The sequence below is a fragment of the Siniperca chuatsi genome, linkage group LG5 (assembly GCF_020085105.1).
Source record: "Siniperca chuatsi isolate FFG_IHB_CAS linkage group LG5, ASM2008510v1, whole genome shotgun sequence".
NCBI lineage: Eukaryota > Metazoa > Chordata > Actinopteri > Centrarchiformes > Sinipercidae > Siniperca > Siniperca chuatsi.
The window spans coordinates 25986365-26010794 of record NC_058046.1 but is presented as its reverse complement, the minus strand read 5'-3'; the positions used below and the strand labels follow the sequence as shown (position 1 = coordinate 26010794).

The 24430-nt window shown below is 38.4% G+C and overlaps 2 protein-coding genes across 2 annotated transcripts; both read right to left on the bottom strand.

Annotated features, from left to right (window-relative positions):
* Positions 1-1816: 1816 nt before the first annotated feature.
* On the bottom strand, positions 1817-9621 carry areg (amphiregulin). The gene is made up of 6 exons (XM_044195474.1): positions 9464-9621; positions 8419-8595; positions 7730-7958; positions 7421-7591; positions 5585-5698; positions 1817-2163 (listed from the first exon to the last, which is right to left on the bottom strand). The coding sequence occupies exons 1-5, from the start codon at positions 9498-9500 to the stop codon at positions 5605-5607; spliced, it is 708 nt and encodes a 235-aa protein (XP_044051409.1). The 5' UTR covers positions 9501-9621; the 3' UTR covers positions 1817-2163; positions 5585-5604.
* A 4592-nt stretch (positions 9622-14213) lies between these two features.
* On the bottom strand, positions 14214-23488 carry LOC122876702 (proepiregulin-like). Its single transcript, XM_044197331.1, has 5 exons — positions 23251-23488; positions 19636-19719; positions 16779-16905; positions 16516-16662; positions 14214-15320 (listed from the first exon to the last, which is right to left on the bottom strand). The coding sequence occupies exons 1-5, from the start codon at positions 23288-23290 to the stop codon at positions 15254-15256; spliced, it is 465 nt and encodes a 154-aa protein (XP_044053266.1). The 5' UTR covers positions 23291-23488; the 3' UTR covers positions 14214-15253.
* Positions 23489-24430: the final 942 nt, after the last annotated feature.

Here is a 24430-nt window from a genome sequence, read left to right as displayed (position 1 = left end):
CTGTACAAAACTGTCCTTATTTTTACCATGGCATGTGATTATCATATCCTTTGCAGAGTCAAATTACCCATCTTTTTAAATTTGGCACATTTCATTGTTCATATTGCTAAACTTAAGTCCATTCTCTCTCTCAACAAAATGAAGACTGTTGCCGCCGCATTAATCTCAAGGCTAGATTACTGCAACTGGGTGTTGGCCAGTCCTCTTTGTCTCACCTGCAGCTGGTGCAGAATGCTGCAGCGAGACTTCTAACTGGTACCAGAAAAAGAGACCGCATTACACCGGTACTAGCATCCCTTCCTCCGTCAGATACGGATTGATTTCAAGGTTCTTTTATTTGTCTTTAAAGCCATACGTGGGCTGGCACCCCTGTACATTTCAGAACTTCTCTGCCCCTACTCCAACTCTAGGCCTCTTTGATTCTCAGAACCATTTTTTTTTCTGTTCCACGATCAAGGCTAGTGGGGGGCAGCGGGGGCAGCTCCAAAGCTTTGGAATATCCTTCCGCTTTCGATCAAATGTTGACACTAATAAGACAAAACTCAAGACGTACATGTTTTCAATGGCCTTTGGTTGCTCTTGGTGGTTTTAGTATTTTATAATCTTTTACTACATTGAACTTATGTTTCATTCTTTTTCTCTTTTACATATTTTGATATTGCCTTGTATTTTATCATTGCCATTTATTGTTGTTATTGTGCCTTTTTACTACTATTTGTGCCTTTTTGCTACTGATGTCATTTTACTCGCTATTGTTGTGGCGTTCACTTAAAAAAATAAAAGTAAATAAATTTGACTTGTCTTGACAATCTCCAAACTACTTTTTCCAAAATATGCATTATGCATTGTGCATATGCATCCGTCATTGCAATATGTAGATGCATGTTAACATGATATGGACTGGTGACTTCATAAATACTGTGCGTAAATCATAAACTGTAGTGACGCCTGCCAGCTTTCTTTGGAGATGAATATTTCTCTGCTAATCACTCCCATACAGTTCCAGGAATAGAGTGAAGCGAGGCTAACCTCATACCTTCAAACTGCAGGGCCATAAAAAGGGCAGACAGAAGTTTGTTTGGCTATTAACACTCTTCTTTTAAGGTCCACGTTAAGCTTGAAATCTAATTATCTTCTTCTTGTAGTTATGGCCTTAAAGTTTGTGTCACATTTTTCCTTTTCTTGATTTCACTTTGTGCTGCATTTTAACACACCTGTGTCTCACTGTGTTTATGTGAAACTGTGCACAGTCTATTCTAGGCTCCTTTGTCCTGAAGCATCTAATTATGTTCAAGTCTTTGTTTGTATTTGTGTTAGGAGATAACTTCAAGTTACCTAGACATTCCCAACATAGCTCAGACCAGACACGCCCCCGCTTCTTTTCCCAGTCCACCTGTGCAACAGTACGTCGTCGACCCATTCACAAAGCTTTAGACGTCACTCCACTCTTGAAAACACTGCAGTGCCATAGCAACACGGTGGCTTAATGACAGTGTACAGTATAAATCTTTCAGTTTTTCTATAAAAAAGTTGATTTATCTTCCAAGAGTCAAGTGCTAAAACAATAAATTAATTTGATGGTCCCATTTGTCACACACACACTTAAAAAGACTTTCCAGTCTCTCATGCTTTTGTGTTGCTCTCATGATTCTCTGAATTCCTAATGATGTCAGAGAGCTTTCTGAGAGCTTCTCTCAGGGTTATTCTTGTCTGCTGAATCTGTGTTTGGCTAAAAGGCCGAGGTGTCTGTGTGAGCAGGCTGCTGAGGTATGGAATGCATCCACAGATGGGAATGTAAACAAATAACACTTTCACATAACACTGAGACGCTTTATTGGTGATCACATTCCATCCCTTTTCCAGAGTGAGATGAAGAGCACTTCTCTGACCTATAACAACAGCAGTGCAATAAATAAAACCGAACATACAGAACATCAAAGAACTGGATGCTCAGTCAGTCGCACATAATAGACATCATAACAATAGTCCAACATACAAACACTCATACAGTCATTAGCAATAAATAATCACACTAAATAAATTACATTCTAACAAGTTCTGGACAGTGTTTTTTTCCACAGCATCTAATGAAGCAGTCTATTCACTGCTTTCTCAGGTCCTCAGACTCCTCTGGTCTACGTCGTCTTTGAGTCGTGCAGCTGGCTGAGGAAAGACGGAGAGAAATCAAAAGTCAATCAATATGTAAAAATAGAAACAACAAGTATTTTATGTAAAAGTAAAATGATTTTTTTAAGAAATCAACCATGCAATAGTTTAAGTACACAAATAAGTTATATTGCCAATCATTTACATCTGTTGATTCTGTTTGGGCACTTTTGGTTGCTTCCTCAAAGATTGTCAGTTCAAAGTAAAATCATTTATGCAGGTACTGTTTTTAAAGCCACTATTTGTACATTTTGTATGTGATTATAGCATCTTGGATTAAGTCTGTGTTTGTAAAAAAAAATACATAGATCACAGACCAACATCCCGGTTCAACTTTGACCTACTGTACGTGCCAGGGTTGAGTTGTTAGCAATATTTTGGGTGTGTTCACTTTTGGTTTTAGCTCCAAATAATGAATAAAGTGGTTTAAATAATCTGGCTAAACGGTTGGCTCGTTTACAACCGGTCTAATTGTCTAACCACTCCTTTCTTGTCATTGTCCTGTCGGACTTCGGTGTAGCAATGTTGCTGAGTTCCCATATCTCAGCAATTGCTTTGGTGAACATAATCTTATCATAACTGATAGAAATGATGGCCAAAACGATGAAAATAAGACCCAAGCCATAAAAAATAAAAATCTTTTTCCTTTAAATACGTTAATAAAAGTATTTAAAGCCTGCAGACCAATCAGCATAATTAATTCATTGTCATGTAGTTGGTGAGTGAGACTGTAACCTACAGCACTGATCCCAATTTTGAGCCAACAAGTTATAAGTAGAAAGATATTTTCTTACAGTTATGAAGTGAATCTATGTGTGAGCCAGACTTGCTTTTCTCAGGGAGGACACTGAGTGTAACGCAGGCTATGAGGAGAATGCTGCATGGCCACATTGTTTGTCTCAAGTCTAAAATTTCTGGGTGTCTAAACACGTGAAGTCTGCATGCATGCGTGCATGGTGTTGCTTAGCGAGATCTGACCACATGTAAGTGGTGTAATTAAGCTCTTACAATAAGGTCATCACGTGTACAGTCAGTGTGTCAGTACTGTTATTATTTGGACACACAGGTGAATGTGTATGATCAAGTGTGTGGTTTTTCTTTACGCTGGTATGCAGTGCAGAGATAGGACAGGCCGAGACACCCTCAGGCTTATCCAGACTAACTCCTCTAGTGAGGATTCCTCTTTACGTGACGCAACTCACTTTATTCAATAACAACAACAGGCGTACGGGCTCTTTGGTCACTCTCTGAATCCACTCTTTCCTGTTTGGCTTAAGGTTCACGTGAGCAGCAGCCAGACACCGCCCTCTGAGGTCTTAAGCAAGACTTACATCACCAAAATATACACCACCGGAAATACAGGAGCTCCTGATAACATGTCCTTTTACAGCATCACAACATTGCTGGCACAAATGGCATTAATATAGCATCAGCTTGGTGAAGGTTAGGGTTTCCATTTTGAGTCCCAGCAATTGACTGCTTGCTAAGCCCCGCCCCCCTTGGTTATTGTTGCTACGTCTGTCCATTCAGGAACTGCACAGGCAGTTTACAATTACAACGGCTGGGGGTAGTTTTTAAAAACTGGTAACCCTGTTTAGCTGCTTAGCTAACATACTTGGACAAGCGAGACTGAGGTTGGATTTATGCTTTATTGTTTGTATTTTCAAACAGTATGTTTCCCTTTTAACTTTCCAACACAAAAGACTTTTAGGGGGAGGACTAACTGATGTGTTTGCCGAATGTAATGCTATACTCAAAAAATGAGTTTGGCTGGGCTTGCTGGCATGCAAACTTCCCCAAATCCAATAGAGCAGGACAGAGCTGCTAACACTAGTGTCTAGTCTACACAGCAGGGAAACACTAGACACAGTGGCTGGGTAGTTGTGATAGGTGCATTTTTTATAACGTAACCTGTAACCCCACAAAATAATGTAGTATGAAATGTCCCCGGCATTGGAAGTAACGTTCGCTTACTACTGTAGGTAGTAAGCTGGTTAGCCGGACATGCTAAGGTTTGCAGCTTACGTTAGAGCAGACAAACACACTGTTTAATTATTACACCTTTGCTTTTTTTGGTTTTGGAGATGGTAAAAAAGGAAACAACCATCCAAACTCTTTATACATGGGCACTACTTTAACGGGATGGTTCAGGTTTTTTGAAGTGGGGTTGTATGAGGTACTTATCGATAGTCAGTGTATTACCTACAGTAGATGGGGGTTTGGAGTTTGGAGAAGCGGACAGCTGCTCCGCAACAGACGCTCAGCTCTGTATTATTGTGAATGGGGATCAACAGTAATATGTATATTAACCGCTAAAAAAAGTTCGACCTAAATTAATCAATATCAGTCTAAGTGTACGCTATAAAAGTAAAATTCTCACTGCTTTACCATGCTGTCAGACAGCCCTTTCCTTTGGCACTACATTTTCTCAACCACGGGACTTGCGTATTCCTATGCATACGCGATGTTTCGCAGCACACTGTATTATGCTGTTAGCAAATCAGCTTGAGGTTCTTTCTGAATCCGAGGATGCCAGCGCCTCACACACAGTCTGCTTAACCACCCTGTGGTATGTGGTATTCAGTGCTATCTTACCTGATGTCTGGGTACAGCCGTGCTCTTCAGCATTTGTCTGTATGGCTAAACATAATCCTCTTCAGAAAAATGAACACTGCAAAGGAGTGTTGATGTCTATATTCAGTGCAACTAGGGAGGCCAATGTCATACAATGGAACACGGTGAAATGTATATGGCGACCTAGACGCTTGTTTGTTAGAACAGCTCGGAAAAACACAAGCACGCACCATCTTTGAAATATTTAGAAAAGTTTGATTGTAGTCTCATCCAGCAACAGCACTCTCTTACCAGCTGATTTATGAGCAGCGTTATACAGTGTACTGCGAAACATCGCGTATGCATAGGAATACTTTTATAGCGTACACTTATACTGATATTTTTTTAGGTCGAACTTTATTTGGCGGTTAAAATATGAATTACTGTTGATCCCCATTCACAATAATACAGAGCTGAGCTTCTGTGGCGGAGCAGCTGTCTGCTTCTCCAAACTGGCAGCGTGCCGACCATCTACTGTAGGTAATACACTGACGATCGATAAGTACCTCATACAACCCCACTTCAAAAAATCCCTATAACATCCCTATCCCTTTAACAGAAGAAATCCAAAGCTTGACAGCTTTGCGGTTGCTAAGCTATGATTGGATAATCTGTGTTCAGGGGAGAAGTTAAGCAAACTCACAATTGAAGTTTTCAAGTTTGTGAGGTATTGAGATGTTTATGAAGGTCAATGTCTCAGAATTTAGTTACACACAGAATTTAGTAACTTGATGCAGTATGAAGTCATTAAGAAGTACAGTGAGTGCACGTTACACAAGTAGGTCAAAACCTTAGGGACACCTACCTCATCGTAACTTGACGCCCTCACACCACAACGTCACCGATGGGTTTCTGTAGCTTTTCCTGCTCTGTCCCAGTTCCCAGGTAGGATGCCAGGAAGTGTTTATGTGACCTGTAACTACAAAAGACATTCAACATGAGTATAAAAGTCGACTACAGCACTCGTGATTATCAGATGACCGCAGTAAAGTTATTTTGAAAGGCAGGAGAGCAGGGTCAGTTACATGGCTTTGATCCTGTCTCGACAAATGAAATTCAAGGCATGTTTTTGTTTTGTTTTAGCAGGGATTTCTATGGATTACAGCCCATAAAGTGCATTAATTATTAAAATTAACCGTTACAACATTACTATTGGTTTTCTGGCTGTTTTGATTAGAAATTAAATCGGAGGTAGTTTCGTTGTCAAAGTAATACGTTCTACTTTCTCTCCACCTCCTCACTTTAGTACTTCGTCTATCTGTGGCTGTAAAGTTATAATTGCACTGCTGCTGGTTATTGGACTATAAACTTTGTCCCACATTCCAACAATAGCCGTGATTTGGTTACATATTGATAAGGAACAGTGATTACACAGTAATAGACTTGTCGCAACGTTAGGCTACAGTAAGTAATAGATGATAGGTTAAAACAAAGCATGAGTAATACATACATTCTTTGACGTGACACAATTTATGGTGAAATTACAGATTTCACTACAAGTCTACAATAAATGTAAGAATGAGACATGAAAGCTGGAGAAGTCCTAGAGTCCATCTTGTCAAGGTGGTGAGCAATACCTGTATAGTGTGGGTGTGTTAGGGTGTGTTAATGTGCTTTCTGATGTGTCAGTGTGTTCATATGCCAGGAAGTGTCTCTGGGCAGTTATGGGAGTTATGTTGAGATTTGCCAGGGTGTGGATGGTTGCCCTCATGCGTATTCGCTTAAAACTTCAATAATCTGCCCTATAAGAGTTTCAAAGAATAAAGAAGAATTGGAGGGCTTCTGTACCAAACCACTGGCATCAGGTCTTGTCTTATTATAGTTCCAACTACTGTGAACAATGATACCAAAGCAGAAGAGAGAAGGTAACACTGATAACAATAATATATATTTCTTTATCATTCTGGGAAACAGGGGGAATCTAGAAGTATTTCTTCATGCTTTAGGCTGATAAGTTGGAGCATTTTGATCCCTATGTAAACATGCATGTACAAAAATGGGAAACGAGCTGAGGAAAATGGGAAATGGTGCTTGGGAAAACTATGTCAATGATTAAATGGGTGCAGAGACTCACAAAATAGGAAAACTAAGGAGTTGAAAAATATAAAATGAACTAGTAAAAGATAAACAGAAGAGTAAAATAAGTTAAAGACTAAATAAATTTAAGTTTTATTTTAAATAAATTAATATTTTATCAACTAATTGGTGGATAAAGGAAGAGTAGAAAGCTTTATATTCCTTTTTACACTCTATTTTTATTATTTAACTAACAATATTTATGGATATATTCAGTTATATTTTTGAGTTGTCTGATAACCTTTTATTACATTTTATCAGCTTTGGGGCTCCATTTGACATTTGCTTTCCTCATTTTTTCCTCTTCATCTCCCAATGTTTTGGAATTGGAAAATTCCCCATGTGTACCACAGTGCTTCTCACTGCCACCTCTGTTAGCTTAAGCAGGGTTTAGACTACCATTGTCCAGTTTTACCACAAGATCACTCACTGGCTTCCCATCCACAAACATTAATGTTCCTTCTGAGAAAACCTTTAGTGCAGCTTTAAAATCAAAATGTGTGTATGTGTGTGTGTGTGTGTGTGTGTGCGTGTGTATATGGCTGTGTGCCACTTGCATACTCACTGAGCACAGGTCATGAGCAGGATGGCGGTGCAGCTGATGACTGACAGGACCACAGCAATGATCACTAAGACCGTCTGCACCAACTCAGTATTGTTGCTCTGATCGGACTTGGTTTTAATTGTCTCCAGAGTTTGGATCCCACAGCGCTCCCCGTCGTAACCCTTCATACATCTGCAGAGTGAAGAGTAGACAGAATAAATTGAATCAGCCAGTAAGGAGACGTGACATCTGATATTGAACGTGTACCGTGGTGCAACCCGTACAAAATGTACTGAACATGCAAACAAAGTGAACTGATGCTGTACTCACATACACACTGGTTCCTGCAGGCCCTCTATGTACTTGCAGTAACCGTGAATGCAGTAGCCCAGGTGGGTGGAGGTGCAGGGATCTTCTGTGGTGCTGAGAGTCGACATGTATCCGTTGGTGAAGAATGTGTGCTCGGGGTTTAAAGGAGTCGTGCTTTTGATCTTTTGCCTGTTCCTTTTCTTGCCTTTGCCTTTCTTTTTCTTCTTCTCATCTTTACTGGGATGCACCTCTGTAGCAGGAGAAATTTGCAGGTGAAACTGTAGCTAAGGTTTATGGTATCATTTAAACTTTCTAGATTGAAGGTTAAGATAATTTTCAGGCATAGAGACAAGAGTTTTCCATGTACTCTCTAAACCAAAAATCATCCTTAAAGAGTAGCCTGGCTAGGTGTTTTTAGTAAAACAAAATTTCAATTCAAGATTTCTAAGTCAAGAAAATTATTATATGATCAACAAAGCCATCCTTAAAATTGTATCTGTCATTGACTGTCATTGTCAAATTATTGACAACTTTTTGGCCAACTGGCTGCAGTATTCATTAGATAAACTTTATCGTCAGCCAAGCTCTGTCAGCCAACATTCACCAGTCACAGATTTCTTTTACCAATAACATATGAGCTTCAACAACATTTGAAGTGGAATAAAAAAATCAAGGTCAAGAAAGAAAAGATTTTGTTTTTGTTGTCATACCATGAAGGCTGAAATTTTCATTGTCTCCCCCTGAAAGTTCCTCATCTATTTCCAGCTCGTCATCATCGCTCAGCAAACTCTGGAGGCCCTCCCCAGAGGCCGGACCCCCAGTCACACCAGCTAGTTCACTAGAGAATGTGGCCTCCGATCCCTGAGCACCTAGAGCACTGCAGACTGCTGTAAAACCAACAGGACACAGAAAAAAAGCATAAGTGAGATTACATCAAATCTATATAGAGATATGAAAATGATATGCAGTAAAGAGAGGTTAGGGTCAAAGTTTACGTCATATGATGCAGTTTAATGTGGTTTTTATGTCTACACTCTATTTGGAGAACATTATTTCAAAGCTAGAAACCAAATTAAGACTAGAACCTCTTGCCATGAAGAGATTAAATGAATTACAATTATCCAGGAAATTACATTTTTTGTTTAAAAAGTAACCAGGAAGAAGACATAAATTTGGAACTTGATGACATGGCAATGTCTATTCTTCTTCCGTGGTGACCAGGAACTTGCTTAGTACCTTTCTATAGGCACTGTGTTCAGAACTCCTGGTCCATTTACATCTGACTCATCCAGTCATCTTAAAACATTGAGCGCAATCTGAGCTTGCAAATTAGACACATACTGTCTTAGCACTGAAACCAGTACAACCAGTCCACATCCAGAACCGCACTGTACCTGAATGCATCGTTCACACCAGACACACCAGAACAATGATGAATAAGACTCAATCAATGAAGTATTTGAAACATGTTGACCTTTCTCAGCATGTGGTGCTATTGTACAGTGACTTGACCTGGTAATAACTTGGTCTATTGATAGATTTTTAGAACCAGAGGTGCTGCACTTCACACTAATTATTTTGTCTAAAACACCTGAATATCTCTCTCCTGCCTGACAAGTCCTCACTTGCAGAGACATATCTTTCTTCCTTCGCCCCCTTCTCTGTCCTCATACCATTTTACATTTCTCTTCTTTCCATCTTTCCAAGCACACACACACAAACACACACAGAATATAAGTACAAGTCCAGACTTACCGAAGCACAGGAGACAGGTGAGGACGAGAGGGTTCATATCCCAGGAAGAGAGTGTTGTGTGTATGACAGGCCTGCACTAATCTGTGTGTGTTGAAGTGTGTGTTTGTCCCTGATAGAGGTTGTGCTTTGCTCTCTTTACCTCTGCTGGGTGCAGCTTTTATAGAGCAACGCCTGCCTCTCAACTCCAAGGAAAGAAAGAAGGGTGTGTGTGTGTGTGTGTGTGTGTGTGTGTGTGTGTGTGTGTAACTGTGTGTGTGTTTAAGTGTGCACACACATACACACACTTACACAGTTACATCCCAGAAGAAGCAAGAGAGGTTCATGGTGTGTGTGTGTGTGTGTGTGTGTGTGTGTGTGTGTGTGTGTGTAATGATTATGCCTCGGGCGACACATTTTGAACCTCATTTACTCACACATGACGAGGCTTCTGTCGGGGAATAATAAGTCTGACGAGATTGAGACACTGAACAGTTGATGTATTCTGGCTTGTTTCTCACCATTAAAACACACACAGAAACAATCGTTCCTGCTTCTTTAACTGTTATTGCTTCCGCACATATCCCTCTATGGTCACAAATAAGGCCATAATTACAGCGTCAATCCATTAGTGACACAGATACGAACATACTCATAACACTGTTACCAGGTGAAAACCTTGTATCTCCATAGTGTCAACTTTTCAGAAACTTAAAAAAGCTAATTTTATAGTGGTATTTTACTTTATTTGGGGATTTTTCAGTGTGTTATGGGAGGGTGTAATGAGCTTAAGGAGTTATAAACATGAAAATCAACCCAAAAAAATGGAAATGCAAGGTTCTCACTTGGCAACAGTGATAAACACACAATAAACTGAAACCTGGAGTGATGGCTGCACTTTACTCAAGGTACAAAGATACACAATAGAAAGAAATGACATGACGCTGATGTTAAAAATATGGATCATAAAATAAGTTTTTATGATAGTGCATGACTAATAATATCATGAACATATATGGGCAAATGGTGAGAAGTAGGTCTAGAAATGGTAATATTACACTGTGAGCAACGTGAAAGCAAATTCACCTCTGAATGCAAGATAAGTATTGGTTTTTAAGATAAATAATTTTTTAATTGTGTTTTTAACAGTGAACAGCAGGCAAGAATAACGTCCACTCTTAATTATATATTGTTTTATTTCTATTTTTATTCAGTCCCTGGTGAAAATGCACCAAATCTGTTATCATATTTTAATATTCCATGTATGTTTTGTTGTTATTTCTTTCCACTGCAACAATGAGGAGACCTTAAGGCTTGGGTGTGGATGCTGTACTGATGGGTGTGTTGGTTATATTGTTGTGTCTGTAAAGAGAGGCTGTCCCATCCTTTTTGCTCCAGAGGAATTCAATAGAGACCTGCTAGGAATGCTGGGAACTCTCTCATTCCTCAGCCTCAACAACAACCAGAAGCTCCTGACACATTTTGTTTATAACAGCTGTGGAATTAAATTGTTTTGATTATGTGTAATGGCATTGGGGATATGTGATATGAACGTGTGGAAAGTCTGACACAAGCCCACAGAGAAGCGCCTCATAACAGCCGCCCACTGTAAACACACTGCGAAGTAGCTAACAGCATGAAGGCGACTGATGACTTTCTGACACGCAAGTGCAGCCGTATCTATTTGGATAAAACTCTGAATCATGCATTTTCACAAAACAGTTACAAGCTCAGAAGCTGTCACGATTAAACCACCATTTCTCTGGAAAAGGGATTATTGCCCACATGAAGCATAACATTAAGACTTAGATGAAAGCTTTAAGTGTGCATACACACCTACAAATACAGAACAGCTGTATGAGGTTGTACTTAGGTACCGCGGTGCTTTGAGACAAGTGCTGTTGTATTTTTCTGGTTTGTACTGGTTGATTACTTGATTATATGGACTTGTGTTTGGTCTCAGGCCTCCCTTCGACTAGCCTCCTAAGTTGATTGCCCTGATTTGTAGCACCTGTCCCAGTTGGTGTAAAGGTGATGGTTGTATTTTATCCTGAACAAGGCAGTTGGTGTTGATCTTCAGTAGTTATGAATGTGCAGCTTTCCCGTTCTTTTTGGGGCTAAATGCCAACATGCTCACATGCTGATTGTTCACATGCATTTGCTAATTAGCAATTAAACACAAAGTACAGCTGAGGCTGATCGGACTGTCAAACCAAAGTATTGGGCAGATTTTGACCTGATCATGGCGTTAGTTAGGGGATCACTAAAGTTATTATAATTCATCCTGAAGGGGACTCGAATGTCTGTACCAGATTTCATGGCTATTGATCCGACAGTTGTTGAGACATATCCCTCAAAACCATAAATGTCAGCTTCATAATGATGCTGGAGGAAAAGTCAGGGGACCAAAGTCATAGGATTCCTCCTCTGGGAACCATAAATGCCTGTACAGAATTTTGTGCCAATTCATGTAGTAGATGTTGAGATATTTCACTGGACAAGTGAAAACTTTGACCTGCTGGTTGCACTAGGAAAAAAATCACAGGATCATCAAAATAATTAGGATTCATCCTCTGTGGATCATGAATGCCTGTACAAAATTTCAAGGCAATCCATCTTATAGCTGTTGAGATATTTCAGTCTGGACCAAAGTGGTGGACCGACAGAGCCATGCTGCTAGCGTGGCTAACAAAAATAACAGTGAAAATATAACATGAATCAGCCTTGAGCTGCAAAACAAATGTGTACGTGGTACACGTGGAAGTTTTTGTTTTGTCAAGGACACGCAAGGATGCAGCTTAAAAGGGCTTCCACCAACCACATTACTCACAGCATTAGCAACCTACTAGTACTTAGTACAATAATTAGGTAATAACTGTTACATAGAATGAGCAGAATGTGGAGATTAGAGCAGCATTTCCTGAATTTTGTATATGTTTATCCACAGGTTTTATATTTAGAACAAAATGGACACCACTGAGAGAGTGTGTTTGTGGGTCTTAGTGTGTGTGTAGGTGCATTCTTATGTGTTTTTAAGAATGTCTTAAAGAGAGCAGCGCCTGCAGGCGAGTTAATGTTTATGTGTGATCATTGTTGTTTATTAACATACATTAACATATAAAGATGCTTCATTCAGGTGTTAAAATGGCTCATTGACTCTGGTTGAAGCCCTAATGAGAGTGCAGAGAGTAAAATGGTCTTACTGATTAACTTGATACCAGATACTGTCCTCAGTAGGCCAGCCGATGCCATACTACAAACATACCTATTTCTTTGCAGTATATAAGTGTAGCGTGACCTTGCCATTTTCAATTGAAATATCTGTCATGTTTTAATTATAGTAAAAGAATTGCAAAGTCCTTAGAAATTGTTTGTAGTCCTTGCTTTTCACAAATCAGATAAAAGCAAAACTGGTCTAAAATCTTAACAATTAACAAGTTCTCAGTAGAGTTTCATTGGAAGGACCAACGCATGTGCCATGGTTTTTGTTTTGCAGGAAGTTTCTGTGCATCACTCTCATGTGAAAGTAAACGTGCAACAACACAAACTATTAAGTACTGATGCTTGTAATGTAATTGTATCCAAGGGTCAGTAAAAGTCTGCTGTCTGATAAGTATGTAGAGTCATAATTAGGAATGTGTATGTGTTTGCAAGAAATGTGGACAGTGCAACAGTAAGAACTTACTGTCATTATAAAATGGTTTGCTTACAAATCCTCTAAACCTGCTATTAACAAAACGTCTGGTGGCAAACTACAGGAGTTAACGATAGTTACCAAATGCACAAACTTTTAAGTAAATACATCTTCTCAAAGTTCTGCTGACGTCCAAATAAACCACTGATCTCTGTTTTTTACTTAATATTACTTACTTATTTCCTTAAAATGCACTTACTGTAGGTTGAGGTATGATAACATCATAGTCTTATTCGAAAGGTAATTGGTTAGTTAGTGAATCAAATGTAAAGCAAAAAAGGGTTTCCTTTTTGCCATTTTTAGCCAGTGGCACAGTACCAGGGCCCTGAAACTGTCAGTCAAATGCAGCTGTTATTATTTTAAGTAATTACACTTGTCATAATGTCCTTTGTGAAACAGGTCTTTACAGGCTTTTAGGATATATGAAGCTACACTTTGAGTTTTGAAGTAGAGCTCTAAATAAAGGAGCTACAGTTTAAGACAATACATACTGTCCCACTGCAGAAACTTACATTTGTAAACTCATCCTACTTATCAGACGATTCACTTTTACTTACTGTATAATGTTACTCAGTAGACCTACATTTTGAAAGTATTATTGCTGCAAAACACCTGTGCACCTGTGAATATGCACTTAGTACTAATATTCACACTTGTGTCATAAATCTGAAGTCCAGTTGGAAGTTGAAAGTCGGTATTTAAATTAAGGGAATACAAGCTGCAAATTTGAAATGTATTTGCTTTGCTTGCTTTAATTTATTTATGTTTTATTAAAAAGGTTTTCCTGGCACATGTACAGCTAATACTGCCATTGCAAAAATGTCATGTCGTGTAAAAAAAATAAAATAAAAAAAAGTTAGAGTCATTGTGCAGCATTTGGTGATCATAATGAGGGGGGGTTGTTCATGTGTTGGTAAAGAGAGATATTTTCTTGCAAGAGAACTATTTATCACATGGAAGAAAAATGTGAAAACTGCAAAAAGACTTGAGAAGAATGTGAAGACTCTCGCCCTTCAGAAAACGATGTTATATGAAGTAAGACCAAAGTCAATGAAATGGAAAAAGAAATTCATACAGGCGTAAAAATTCAAATTGTATTCATTTTTGTAGCAGTAACAGAGATTCCAAAACAGACAGGATTCCAGTGCATACATGAATACTTTATAATAAATTATCAAAATGAGAATACTTTCTGACTAAACAAAGTATCAAATAATAAAACACAGAACTGTTGCACTCAGTGGCCAGTTTTAATGGCAGTAATAATGATAATAATGGCTATTTTTAATATTCATCATAGCTACAAAGGTAAAAAAAAACAACAACACAATAAATACAAGCTAAAACAGGCAGAAATGTTAGATATAAATTAAAAACAAGGCTTAAAAACTATAAAACACTGTAGGAATTAAGTTTTACTTTTTGATCTCTGAGGCTGATTTAAAAGATGTGACAAGATCTGCAACCTGGCTGACCCTCAAAAATGAGCTCTCTGAAATTAACTGGCAACAAAGAGAGCCTTACGTGAAGACACTATAGCAAAATTGCTTAATGGTAAGGATCATTATTATGGCCATTATCAGCCAAATGCAGTAAAATCTGGTGCTCAGTTATGGCTTGTTGCCTTAGAAATTTAAAAAGCACATGATTAGGTTTACCTCTTGGTTTACAGACCTAAATTTCTTTAAGCATAGATCACACAAGCGGTCAGAAATGTTCCACAGTCACATCGATGCACTCTTACCCTTAATATTTGTTTAGACTTTCACATTTCTCCATGAATTTTCCATGACCCATCACCGTTGTGGGTGGTGTCGACATCAGAAACTGTTTTTGTGTGTCTCACCATTCATCTTTTCAAACATGAGGGTAGCAGGTGCTGAAACACTAGAACCAGCGCAGCTGGAAACAACAATACTGCACACAAAGCTGTTTCTTTTTGAACATTTTAATCTCTTTGTGGCGATCTGCCTGCTTGATAAAGTGATCCAAAGCCGCGTGACGTACAGTGTTGGGCGTATGAACAATCCAGTAAACCACGAAAATTTTAATTTAGAAAGCTGAGAAAATCCTGGTTTTCCTTTTCCAGTGGCGGACGCAGTGGGTGTGTGTGTGGCACTCTAAACAGCCTGGACTCCTTTGTAACCCTGCCGCTTCTGTTGACGTTGGAATCTGTTTTTCTTATACCTGTAAAAATCATCAGACAGAACAGAATTTATACTATTTAAAAAGAACCAAATGCATCAGCAAAAAAGAAGAAAAAAAATCAGTGTAACTTATACTTGGCTTATAATGAAAGGCAAAAGGCAACAACATGACAGCATTTTTCATTTAACAAGAACTTTAAACAAGCTATTTTTCATAGCACTTGAAATAAGGACATTTTGGAGAAACAGCAGAGTCAAAACACATCAACAAAGCTCACATTTGGAAAAGGCTAATGGATTATCATTGCCTGTGCATTAATGTGTAAGCAGCATTTGAATGTAAGCTGGTCAAGGTGAAACCAATTTGAAAACTACTTTATATGTCATCTGATCTGATATGATAAAAAATCCACATCTTACTAAATTATTTATGGAGTCCTAAAAGTCTGTTTTTCTTCAAATAAGTGCACAAATCTACCACTCTAGTTGGATCAACCTGTTTCCGACAGAAATCAACTTGTTTTAAGAACTTTTTAGAAATGAGCGTGGGAATCTTGAAAGAAGACAGGATCACTGCTTTTGAATCAAGAAAAAAAGTCACTTTTTTGTATAAAATTCACAAAACCAGGTGACTTCTATTTCAACAGGTTGACTTTATCAGGTTTGTACTTAAACCTGCAACTTGGCCACTTGGGTTCAATGTAAACAAGTTGTGAACACAACATTGACAAATCATCACCTCTTAAGTTGATATGGTGAACTTGTTAGCAAACAGTTGCATATTTACACATCCAGCAGTCACAGAGCAACATTAGCATTCATGTCAGTCATGTGTCTGGCCACTTGTGTGTCCAATATTCACTCTCTTTATGCTCTGTTTTTGAAGTTTGTTTCTTGTTTTTGGAGTACTCCGACAGAAAAAGATGATTCTGCAGCATGTAAACACTTCCTTCTACTACTACTACTTCCTGATAATGTTCTGCCATCCAAGCACATTGCAAAGACACGGCAGAAGGAGTCAAAGGTGGCAACAAAGCTGGCGACCCACATTTGGAAAAGGCCAATTTTAAATTGAAATATAATGTTTTTATGTCAAAGTTGGAACACGGTCAGGTTTCCCAGAATTCCCAGCTACATCTCTAAAATACAGGTTTTGATAACAGCAAGCCACATCATTATCAACGTTAACAATAACAGTGGTTATTAACACATTCATTCACAGACTAAAGCCTTACCATTTGCAGCAGAAGTACAGAGCTCCAGCCAGACCTATAATCAGCAGACTCACACAGAAAATGGTGACAATTATCTGCTCTTCCCCCATTGGCTGAAAGACGAGCTCTGGGTTGCTACACCTGGGGCCATAGAAGCCCCTATCACACCTGCAAAACAAAGAGACGAGTCATACACGATCACACATGATGATTAAATGCAGCAGACACACACTCACTTCCTCTCACACACACACACACACACACACACACACACAGGATCGTACTTGCAGTGGTGTTCGTTGATGTCCACCAGCAACATGCACTGGCCGTTGTTCAGGCAGTACTTGTCAAATGTGCTTTCGCAGTTCTGTGTCGACCGCTTCACCGCATGAGGGCGCTCTTCTCCCTGCCCTGAAACACCAACAACAAGACAGCTGTTGGAAACCTTTTCATAGGAAACTCTGCATCATTTTCACTGAGTCGCACTCTGTTGGCCCTCGAATGAATAAACATGTGTTCAACATACAGACCTGTGTTTAGAGACCCTCACATATCTTGTTAACTAAGCCCCAAATCTGAGTATAAAGGTACTGCTGTGACAGTTATTTATTACTTTCAACTGTGTTGTTCCATTTTATTTTTGCAGCTATAGAAGTGCAATCATTAGGATCTGAGGCTTGCAGGATCAATAACATCTTTTAAATCACAAAATCTTTATTAATGTTAGCCCATTTTGATTTGTCTCATTTGTTTTAGAGCCGCAACATTTAGTCGATAGAAAGAAAATGAATCTGCAACTATTTCAATAATCGATCAGTCGTTTAATTTTCTAAGTCTTACATGATAGTTAATTTATTTTTTGGGTTTTGGACTGTTGGTCAGCCATAGCAAGACATTTGATGATGTCACCGTGGTCCCTAGGATATAGTAATGAACATTTTTCACTGTTTTCTGATGTTTTATAGACCAAAAAGAAGTTGGCCGATTAATCAATATTAAAAATAATTGTTGCAGCTCTAGTTTGTTTATTTTACTCTTATGCCTTATTTTATTGTGGTGTATTTTATTAGATTTCATTTCCTGTACCTCTCTTTGCTTGGTTTTAGTCACACATTATTGGTGTTTTATTTTTGATCCCCATTGTTAAGCACTTTGTAACTTAGTTTTGAAAGGTGCTGTATAAGTCAAGTTTAAAAAACATGTGTCACATTGGATTTTATATTACACATTATATTTTTCATAGTTTTGGATCTGTAATTCAGCACATTTGATGTGAAATGAAAAAAAAGGCTTAGCTTAAATTGTTGACTTTGTGCTTTAAGGGTGTCTGAGGGTGATCAGATCCATACTGGGGAAACAGTGTGGAATTCATTTTTGCGGGTTCGAATCCGTCCCGAAGCCTTTGCTGCAGGTCATCCCCTCTCTCTCCCGAGCCTTTCCTGTCTGTCCTGCCTTTCCTTTCCTTTCTCTATACTGACACTATCTAATAAAGCCGAATTGCCCAAAAAATAATCTAATAATAATAATTTTCTGTCTATCAACTAATCGAAGAGTCAACTAATTGTGGCTGCATTAAAAAAGCTCCTTAAAGTTCCCCTCCAGACACGTTTTAAAGTATGTAAAAATACTCTGCTATGATTGATATTTTGTTTAACATGGTTATCCCACATAAAAAGTTTTTAAAAAAACAACTTTTTCTCCCTCTTTGAGAAATTCTGGATCTCTCAATGCCCCACCCAACACCGCTGCACATTAGGTTGACCGGTGCCGGTGAGAACATGGATGTGTGGGAGAGACATACATCCATGGTGAGAGAGCGGTGCATGTCAAGATGGCTCGAGTTAGAGGAAACATCAGAGATTCAGCCATACTTGTTTGAGCCTCAGTCAGACCCAGATGAGGAGTCTATTGTGCACCAAAAATTGTTGACTTGCAGACGTATCAGAATGGTAAGTGTGGTTAGCATTTTTATTTGTTTATGTTGTTTGTTAGCTTGTCGTAGACAAGGTTTCAGTCGTAGTCATCTGGACACTGTTTTCAGAATCAAGACGTTTCGGCTCCCATCCGGAAGTCATTCTCAATTGTGAAAATCGTCTGAGAACTCAGAAATTTAAGCTAATCTGTGTTGCTTAAGCCCTGCCCTCAGGGAAGAGTCTTCCTGAGTGTCTGCTGTTTACCCTGCCTAGTTTCACCTGAAACTGACCTTCTTTTGTTTCCATTTTCACAATTGAGAATGACTTCTGGATGGGAGCCGAAACGTCTTGATTCTGATAACAGTGTCCAGATGACTACGACTGAAACCTTTTCTACGATGGAACACTCCTCGACGAACGAGGGACTACACCGTCTTATTTTGTTAGCATTGTAATTACGTAACGTTAATAGATAGTGGAAGGAAGCTCCAGGGTCTGGTTTACATCCAAAAACTGCACACTCTCACTTTGCTGTCAAAACTTTCACTAAGCTAACTTAGTGCAAACTCTCGCTCTCTGTACTGGCAAGTCCGCTCTGCGCTGGAGGTTTCAGGTTTCTTTGCCGGTGGCATTGCAATTGGCTTTCAAATTTGTGACGTCCCAAATCTAGGAAAGGGTACTTTAAAGCTAAGATAGGTAACGCTGGAGAAACTAGCAAGAAACAGCTACATTTTGAAAGTATCCAGCCGAAAAGATAGGTAGGTAGGTAGGTAGATAGACAGGCAGGTAGGCCAGCCAAGCATTGGATGGGCTTATTACAGGCCGCCGATTTCAGAGCATTTGATTTGATTGCTGTCGAGATGTAAAGAGAATTTCAACAAATATAACAAAAAATGCTTCTGAATTACCTACCCTAGCTTTATATGCCTCATTTATGTTGGACTACTGCAGAGTTCATCACTGTACAACGCACACTTATTTCTAGTGCTTTCTACAGCTTCATGCCACGCTACACCAAAAACAAAATACATGACACTAAATGCAAATTATATTATCTACAGTTACAGTATCAAGACTATAATATCCATTATGAGCTTACTTCCAGTTATCCAAATGCATTACAATACTTGGCATTTTGTGCTCATATTATTACTTTGAAGACAAATCCCTGCACATTTATTATACTTGCCAAATAAAGTGATTTGTTATCAGTTGTCAGTGTGATTACCTGCAGATAGAGAGCCGCTGTCTGCAGTTTGCAGTCGGGATGAGACACTCTTGGTGAGCACATACGGCCAGAGCAGCATGACACCTGTTGAACAGAGAATATTTGGCTCATTAATTACACTTTTTACCAGCCCTGTGTAGGTTGTTATGTCCCTGTAGCGTGCCATCCAAACTTATTTTATTATTACTGGAGTTGAACAATCCCACAAAGCACTAGTTCCCAACCTTTTTGGCTTGAGTCCCCTAAAACGAACGTGTGACCCCTCGTCACTGGTTTAATATATCTGTGAGTTGTGATCAGTTTAAAAAGGTGATTTTCCCTTTTCAAATTGTTCAATTTGGAAAATTTTAGGGACCTGAAAAGATACAATTATCCAAAATTTCACATGAAAAAGGGAATTATTGGAGAAAAGCCAGAAAAATAAACATAGTTTTGTGTAAAAAAAAAATAAAAATTGTCTCTGATCCTGTTAATCATCTTGTGACTCATGGTTGGAAATCCCAAAAAAAAGATCACTTAATCGCTTTTTAGACATGTTTGTTAACATACTGTTACATTTTGTTTTCACGTTAGATTTTTGACATCACATGTGACAGTTTATAAAACCCTAAATTCATAACTTAAAACTGTTTTCCCATATAAACACTTTATAAATACATTTTACACATTGAACAATGACTATCAACATGTTTAAAAAATTACATGTGCTTTGAATTTGCATTTGTAACATGATATCGTATGTGAGCAACAGGATTGTTATCCTGATCATTTAGCCCACAAGTGAGTGCGTTTAGATAAGACACCACACTAGCATTAAGGAAAAATTCAAAAGTCATAAGTCATTTTTTTGCGAGAAACGTCAGATTTCCTGCCAGTTTTTTTGTGTAAACTATGCAAAGTAGGAGATGTGGTGTGGCTCGTGTTGCCTAGCCCACATGCCTGTACCAGCATGCTCAACTTTATAATGCACAGAATTTGCAGACGCCCACATTCCTGCAGGCAGGACAGAAAAACACTGGATGTGTCTGGTTGTGACTGGTTATGAATCTGGTTATACTCGCTATAAAAGCCTGGCATCGTACTCTCTCTGGGTTTCTGTCTGTTGTTATGGCTGTAGAGATATTTTCCTCTGTGTTTTCTGTGAGTGCACTCAGGCTGGTTGTTGGGTGTTTCTGACATGGCTGATTGGTGTAAAGTGGTGACGAAGCAACTTTTCTGTATTAATAATTAATCACTGATCAATCAGCCCATTTATATCATTAGTCAATGACTCACTCTAATCTGGCATCAAGCGCCAATATGGTCCCGATACCCATCTTATCTGATCGCATTCATTTACACAAGAATTACACCTGTGCTTTTCCAACTGTTTGCATTTAATAACAAGGAAATTTGACTCCTGGACTTTGTGAAAAGTTGAATATACAACACTCAGCTGGTTAACACAAATGTTTAGTCTAGGGTAGAGGTGAGCAGGGCAACAATAAGCTTTTATCTTTATATGACCCACATAATCGAGAGCAGCAACAGGAGGGAAGGTTATCAGTGGTAAACTAATATCATTATGGATAACTGGTTAATAGGAAAAACTCACGTGTGCCTACACAGTTAAAATAAACAAAGAGAGGAATAACAGCGACAGTTGCATGGAATTACTACAAAACTCTGAATTGGTTTATTATGAGTTGTTTTGGATTTCTATGAGTTGTGAAAATGGAGAAGGCAAAAAAATCCTAATGAAAAGTTATTACAATATTCCTACCAGGACGTTTAGTGTTTGAAACTAACTAAGTGCATTCACTCAAGTACTGCCCTTAAGTAGAGTTTTGAGGTACTTTATTTGAGTATCTCCATTCTACTCCACTGCATTTCAGGGGAATATTGTACTTTTTACCCCACGCTGGTCATTCGCACATTATAACTAAGTGGTTTATAACATTTGGACTTGTGAGCCCTTATGAATAAGTAGTGTCTAGTTGGGCCCCTTGACATGTTTCAGATGTCTGTGAGTTGTTTATGTTTGTGAATTTACCCTCTAAACTTCTCAGTGGTTCCTTTTATATATCTGCTCGATGCACAACGGGGTAAATTTATTCAATATTTCGAAAAAAGCAAACATTAGAGAAAAGTCCAAAACATGAATACAAATTTAGGTAGCAGAACTTTATTTTTAATTTTTTCCTCTCCCATTAATCATCTGACAACCCCTCAGATTTATCTTGTGATCCTTTGGAGGGGGCTCGACCCCTAGGTTGAGAACCACTAGACTACCTAACTGTATATAAAGTATTTTAAACTAGCTACAGCTCAACCAGCTACAACAGTAAAATAATGCTTACACATTAATGCCTCTGTCATAACAATCTAATAATGACATTTATATGAATATATCAGTCACAGGGGACATTTTTTCTGCAGAATGAGTACTTTTACTTTTGATACTTTGAGTACATTTTGCTGATAATACTTCTTTTACTTAAGTAGGATTTTAAATGCAGGACTTTTACTTGTAATGCAGTATTTTACATTGTACATTGGAAATGGAATTTAATATTTAGAAGTATGTTTTCATTAGTGTATAACCACCTTAAAATAAGAATAGTCGGGTTTTCGTTCCCTTAGAATAAGCCCTTTATATCTACAGAGGGAGCGGGTCCCCTTCAGCGGAGGTCACCATGTTGGAGGAGGGTGAGGCGAGCAGTATTCAAATGGTTGCAAACTGCAATTTTACTGCAGGATGCCACTAAGTAAAGGATCTGAGTACTTCCTCCACTACTGGGTACTCAGTTTATACAAGCTAGAATATACTGTTTCCTTCTTAAATTTGTTATATGACTTTAATCTTTGAAGTAACTAGTAACTGCTGTCAATAAAATATAGTGTAAAAAGTACAATAATAAGTATAAAATAGCATGATGGAAATACTCAAGGACAGTAGTAAATTGTACTTAAGAAAATGTATTTAGTTACTTTCCCACTAGTGGCATTTTATAAGTTCATCACGTGTTTTGAAAGTGAAAGTAGCTGCATCACTTCCCACTAAAATGTGGTGAAATAAAAATACGACGTTGTGCAAAATGTAAATACTCTATTAACCTACAATGCCTCAAAACCAGTGGTGGAAAGCAATTAAGTATATTTACTTAAATACAAGTAGTACAATTTTTAGGTACTTGTACTTTACTTGAGTATTTCCATTTCATACTTTTATACTCCACTGCATTTGGGAGGGAAATATTGTACTTTTTACTCCACTACATTTATCTGACAGCTATAGTTACTATGGTCACTTTGAAAATTAAGATTTTACACACAAAACATATGACCTGCTTATAAAACCTGTATTGTTTGTATTAAACTACCCAACAGTACATAAATAGCTCAAATTAGCTCCATCTTGGCAAACTATTGCATTAAAATACTGCGTAGCCGACCATTAATGCATCAGGTACACAGTTCCAATGTATAATATGATAATAATGACAGGACCATTCTGCTGCATAAAGAGTAGGTTACTTTCAGTTCTGATACTTCAAGTACACTTAACTGATACTAATTAAGTACAATGTGTGAACCTGACGTCTTCCTATCAAACACAAAGAAACCCCAACTTACCGATAAGCGAGAGGAGCGCTGAAGGTTTGCTGTTCTCCATTTCAGAGCCGGCAGGTCGCAGACAGGAGGCTCTGTGGGCGCGCAGGTATGAGCCAGTCTGGGTTGGAGACGCTTCCGACTTGTCGAAATAACTAGGTAAGGGGGCAGGCGATGCCTCTCCAGGCAGAGACAAACTGGAAACCAATGGGCTCGATCCTGCGGTCTGGGTGTGGTGACAGACTCCTTTAATTTAGGCTAGATAATTTCACACATCAAAGGTCCAAATAAAAAGACAGACCCTGCAGGCACCAGTTTTCCAGAAAGACAAGGAGGAGCTGCTTCTATCACCGTCATCCTTTTAATACTGATGGACTTCTTGAAGTTCAGATGGAAGTCCGGCCTTTACTCATATTTTGCAGCCTACTACAACAGATAGACAGTAAATGGTTTACCTAAGAAAAAGTATATTATACCATAATGTAAAAATACCCCATCACAAGTACAAGTCTTTCATTCAAAATCCTATTTAAGTAAAAGTACAGAAGTATTATCCGCAAAAATATACTTAAAAGTATCAAAAGTAAAAGTAGTTGTTATGCAGCAGAATGGCCCCTGTCCGAGTTTTATTATTATATATCATATTTAAGGATTAATATTACTGATGCAAAAACATGTACATGATTGTTTCATCCCCCTTCCCCCAACACCCCAGTTTTATGTCATCCACCAGTTTAGACTTATACAATGTATCATCTTTTTTGTGGTCTTATGCCTGTGGCTCTTTCACATGTTAATATTGTGATAAAATGTTATTTAATTCATTTTTTGGGAGCCTTTAGGGTCAATAGACAGCTTTTTTTTATTTTACAGTTCGTGGATTAAAAGGTATTATCCCTTCAAGGGAGTAATAAATGAGAATCAAACAGGCATATGTCATTTTTTAAATAATAGTTGTTCCCTAATGTGTCAGCGAAATTACTATTCCATTTTTCAATTGATTTTTAAATGTTATATTCCATAATGGTAACTACAGTATTTCCTGCCAATATATAAAAATGCTTCTTGAGCCTCCCAAATAGACAACCAATAAATTATTGACAAAAACTACATCTCCTTAGGTGATAAGTTAATAGTAAGATGTGTGTGTGTGTGTGTGTGTGTGTGTGTGTGTGTGTGTGTGTGGTTATTCACCTTTCACCCA